At 36.3% G+C, this 4,373-nt stretch overlaps 1 protein-coding gene across 1 annotated transcript; it reads right to left on the bottom strand.

Annotated features, from left to right (window-relative positions):
• Nucleotides 1-1,726, bottom strand: LOC110043555 (bile acid-sensitive ion channel-like). The gene has a single exon (XM_020749022.2). It carries the CDS (start codon nt 1,021-1,023, stop codon nt 1-3), a length of 1,023 nt encoding a protein of 340 aa, XP_020604681.2. The 5' UTR covers nt 1,024-1,726.
• Nucleotides 1,727-4,373: the final 2,647 nt, after the last annotated feature.

The raw sequence follows: 4,373 nt of genomic DNA, 5'->3' as shown, positions 1-4,373 counted from the left end.
TTAAACGCTCTGATATCGACAACTAACCTTTATCAACTTGACTGCAACCGACGAATGAACGCCAGGAAGTATGTTGACTCCAAGGTTTCGGTTTATAAACGTTTTCTGATCGTGCACAACCACGTTCAATCCGGTTGAAAACTGGCCAACGGTGCTCTCGTTTTCTTCGACATTGAGAAGGACGCTGAGGCCTCGTTCAGGACCTTCAAATTCAGAATGGAACACAGTGGAGTTACTATAACCCGAGTTAAATGTGTAACATAGACCCCTTTGTGTAAGAGTCGGAACAAAGTCTTTTTCAGTGCACTCTTGACCAAAAGAGAAGCGACAATACAGAACAAACAAGCCATCGAAACCATGCCCATAGTTGGTGAGAAACTTTTCTTCGTCAAACAAACGCTTTGATGTGCCAGTAAGAACTCTGTTTATGTTTTGGCGGGTTGTTTCATCACATCCAGGTACTACAGCAGCGCTATACAGGTCATGAACACACAGAAATGCTTGGCCACAAGTGAGATTCCCACGGACTTCACGTGTTTCATTGCATCCACTTATGTTCAGTCCCATTTTTACAAAGTTTTCATCCTCGTCTGGCATATCTATCTTAGATTTCGCAAACTTGTTTAAATTGCAGATTGTCACAGCTGGAAACTTCAAGCCATCAGTCGGTGCTTCTTGCGTAATGACTGTTTTTGTTGGCTTCGCCATGAATTTCAAAACTGCTATGGTTCCGTAATAGGTATAGGCACTGTTAGCAACTAGTAGAAATATCAGCCATATTGCTCGCCTGGGAATGGAAAGCCTTTTTTGTACTGTGTATCTCAGTCCGTGAAGAGTTGTGTTTGAGGCAAAATCTCTCCAGTCGACTGACGGCGATGACTTTTCAGAGTCCACTTTTTCCTCAAAAGAATCAGTAGATGTGTCAATCGGTTTAACTTGTATAACCATGTTGGTTCTGCTTGTAAAAAAAAAAAAAAATAGCAAAATGTGAACGGCCGCCTGCTTGGACGGCAATTTAGACATGGGTGATCATATCATGATCATGCCCGAGAAACATGATCGGCAAAACCTATTTTCCATGCAGTCATTGTTTTGTTTTGCTTCTTTTTTGGATGGTATATTTGCTAGTTATACCGTGGCTTGTGCCCAACCATGGAGTTTGGTTGCTGCTATTTTACAGGTACTCCACTAACGGTTTTTACACTTGAGATCATTTATAGCGCTAATTGGGCGCTATGCGTCCCCGTTTCTGATATCCGACGCGTGCTTATGGAATAACTTACTAACGACGCATTCGACATAGCTTACGCGCAATGCAACCACTAGCTACAGTACGGTGTCTCGATAAAGCTGTTTGGCCAATGGAGACCATACCTAACTTATTTTAATTAGCCTTTTTTTTTTTTCCTTGATTAGCTCAAAGTGCTGGTCGTCGATTGTCGTATGGCAGGTTCCTCTCATGACAAAAACAAACTCGGAAAACTACTTTTATTTCGTATAATTTAAATTCCATCTTGAAAAGCCAATACCCTCTTTTACAACTATCCACCTTGGCAAAAACACATTGAAATTATACTGCGTAAAGTGCATAACCTTCAGCTAAGTTCGCTGTTTTGGATCCGCCATCTTTACGTTTTCACAATGTAAACTGGTGAAAATATAAAAAGCACTAATTCTTCCATGATACTCAAGAAAAAGGGAAAAAGTTATGATTTAAACTAGAATTCTACCCAAGACGAAATTTGGCTAAAATGAAAAATTCACAGAGTAAATCGTCTTTTTAAAATTGCGGAATCCATCTCTTGAGAAACTTTAAATATTTTTCATTTGGCATCATTTATTGTCTAGTTCTTAATCTGATTTTATTCCAATAAATTATTAGGACAAGATCATAGGACTAATAGTCTTACTGCAGTTTTCAAAACTATTTTAAATTGATGACTGAGTACCTTCAAACGCACACGGTGTAGTCAAAGCGCCTCAATTTTGTTGTGCCTTCGCTTTTTTTGTCCTTTGTTTTCCGTTTTTTCAATTATCCCGTGAATATTTGTTACTCTTATTAGTTTCGCCAGTTATTTTTTGTTACGTAACATTTCATATTTTCGTGGACAGTTTTTCATCCGTTGTTTCTATTGTTTGGTATACCTTCTTCTGCCGTTAGTTTTTTTAGTTGTCGTTGTCATTATGTTTTAGTCGTCGTAGTCGCCACACAAATCTTGTACATTAAAGTTTCGTTTCTTTCCAGTCATTTTTGCTTGCTTTATTTATATTTCGTTTTGGTTTCCTGCCCTGTATATTAAGCTTGTTTATGTGCGTTTGTTTCAGCGAATTGCGAATATCTTAGATGTGAGGATTTCGATTACACACGGGATGTTCCTGAAACTCCGGGATGAGGAAATCAAATGCATCGTTGTAGGGAGAGCGAAAATCAATGCAAGTATATTCATTATCTGACTTTTCCAACTAGACATCGTATTCTTGTGCGTACCTTATCAGTCTAATATAACAGTCTTCTAACGGCTTCAGAACATTTATGATAAATTATAACCAAACTGGAACATTTTTAAAATTATCTTCAAGGTTCAGTCGATGAAAATATGTGTTTTTAGCATTATTTCCAAGTTAAGACATAATCTACCGGACTTTCCAGTTAGAAATCGCAATCTTCGGCATACCTAACCTAATATAACAATCGTCTTATGGCGATTGTTATATTAGAGAAAAAAAAGAACGATGCTAACTGGCAGCTAGGTTGGTGATCGTGTTTTCTGTTCATCTTTCGTTTCTGTAAAGTAACCTTTTTTTCGACAAAAAAAATAAGAATTTGAATAGGTCAACAAATAGGGGAATCTTTGCTCAAGTCAGTGCTTTCGACTAATGTCTGATAAGAAAGAAGCCATTACGCTGTATAAGAACTGTCTTGAAACATTTAATAAAAGAGATTGTGAAGGTTAAAAATCGGGGAAAGTTTCCGTTCCTTCCGCAAGTCATTGTAGAAGGCATTGGCTTTTCAAAACCAGTTAAATTACAGGGTGCTAATAACTGACTCGTGCAATTTTTGAAAGTTTTAGTTTTTAACCGTGCGTCACACAAAAAATTATTCCATCCTTAGATCTCTAAGTTTACTTCATCAACATCAGTCCTAACTCTCTTCTGGGAGAAAAGGGTCATAGCTGTTAGTTTTAGGCAGATTTAATTGCACCATGTTTGGTCAACATTTATGAGTAATACGTTTAAAGTCAAAGGTCGGAGCGCAAATTACAAGTTGAGTGAGGTTATATTTCTGTTTTCACTGCACTTTCTAGTTTCTGATCAACTAGGTATAGTAGAAAATGATTCTATCAAAAGACGATGGCAAAATACTTACCTTCTGATGGACGGCTTCTCCATTTATGTCAGTGTTCCGATAAAAACTGTTTCGATCCTTTTGATATTGAAGAAAACCTTACAGGTAATCAACTTTCCTTTGTAGGATCGAATAAACAACCGGAACTCTCTGATGTATATCGGATCTCAGTATAAATAATGAAAGAAATCTAACCAGTTTTTTTTTTTTTTTTTTTTTTTTTTTTTTTAATCCAAACAATGGTTGTTCATTACTAACGATTTAAGATTTCTTTACCTACCCAGCTGGAACAGTTTTCATCTCCAAAACAAACATAGATTAAAAAAAAGATTGCTTTCCTACCAAGTTAAATCTACAACACCAACTTTTGTCAATTGAACGTTGAATATAGTTTACTCTCTGCCCTGCAGTGTTTCTAAGCTTATAATACATGTACTCACACTGCTAAAAGTAGAGCATTTCTTCTTAAAAATTTCTTGAATTCATTATTTATGCGGGTGTTTTAAAAGGTAAAAATTAATTAGAAGTACAAAAACTCCATTGAAGTGACAATGTTACCTTTCATTCTAAATCTGAGGTTCATCGGCATTGATAACTGAAGGGTCTATTTAATTTGGATAATACGAAAAACTTAAAACAAGAGAGAATATTGCTTAACAGTTACGATCCAATAAACGCTCAATGTGTGCAAGAAAACCAAAATATTAATAAATTAAGCTCTTCATTTAAAGAGCTTTGTCCACCATTCTCATGAAATATATTTAAATAATTGACTCCGGAATGTTTTGGTTTGTTTCAGTCAAATACAAATTTGCTTTATCAGATCGAGAGGGGTTATTGAGGGATAATGTAGAAAGAACATTGCTTGCCTTGTGTGTTTCAAAATGTATCGCGTAACAAGGTACTTCTAATTAAAGAAGAGTGGGCGTAAAAAATAACTCTACATATTATTTACTACCTCTAACGAAAACCACGGGGGCTAGGCAAATTTTTTGTAAAAGAGTCTATTTTTTAGCGTGACGCGTGG

Source organism: Orbicella faveolata, unplaced genomic scaffold, assembly GCF_042242905.1.
Source record: "Orbicella faveolata isolate gen_17 unplaced genomic scaffold, um_ofav_v1 contig_2, whole genome shotgun sequence".
Lineage (NCBI taxonomy): Eukaryota > Metazoa > Cnidaria > Anthozoa > Scleractinia > Merulinidae > Orbicella > Orbicella faveolata.
This window is presented reverse-complemented; position numbering and strand designations above follow the sequence as displayed.

Bases quoted from the DNA above. Each gene is read 5' to 3' on its own strand.
- LOC110043555 (XM_020749022.2), bottom strand. From the start codon at position 1,023: ATGTCTAAATTGCCGTCCAAGCAGGCGGCCGTTCACATTTTGCTATTT.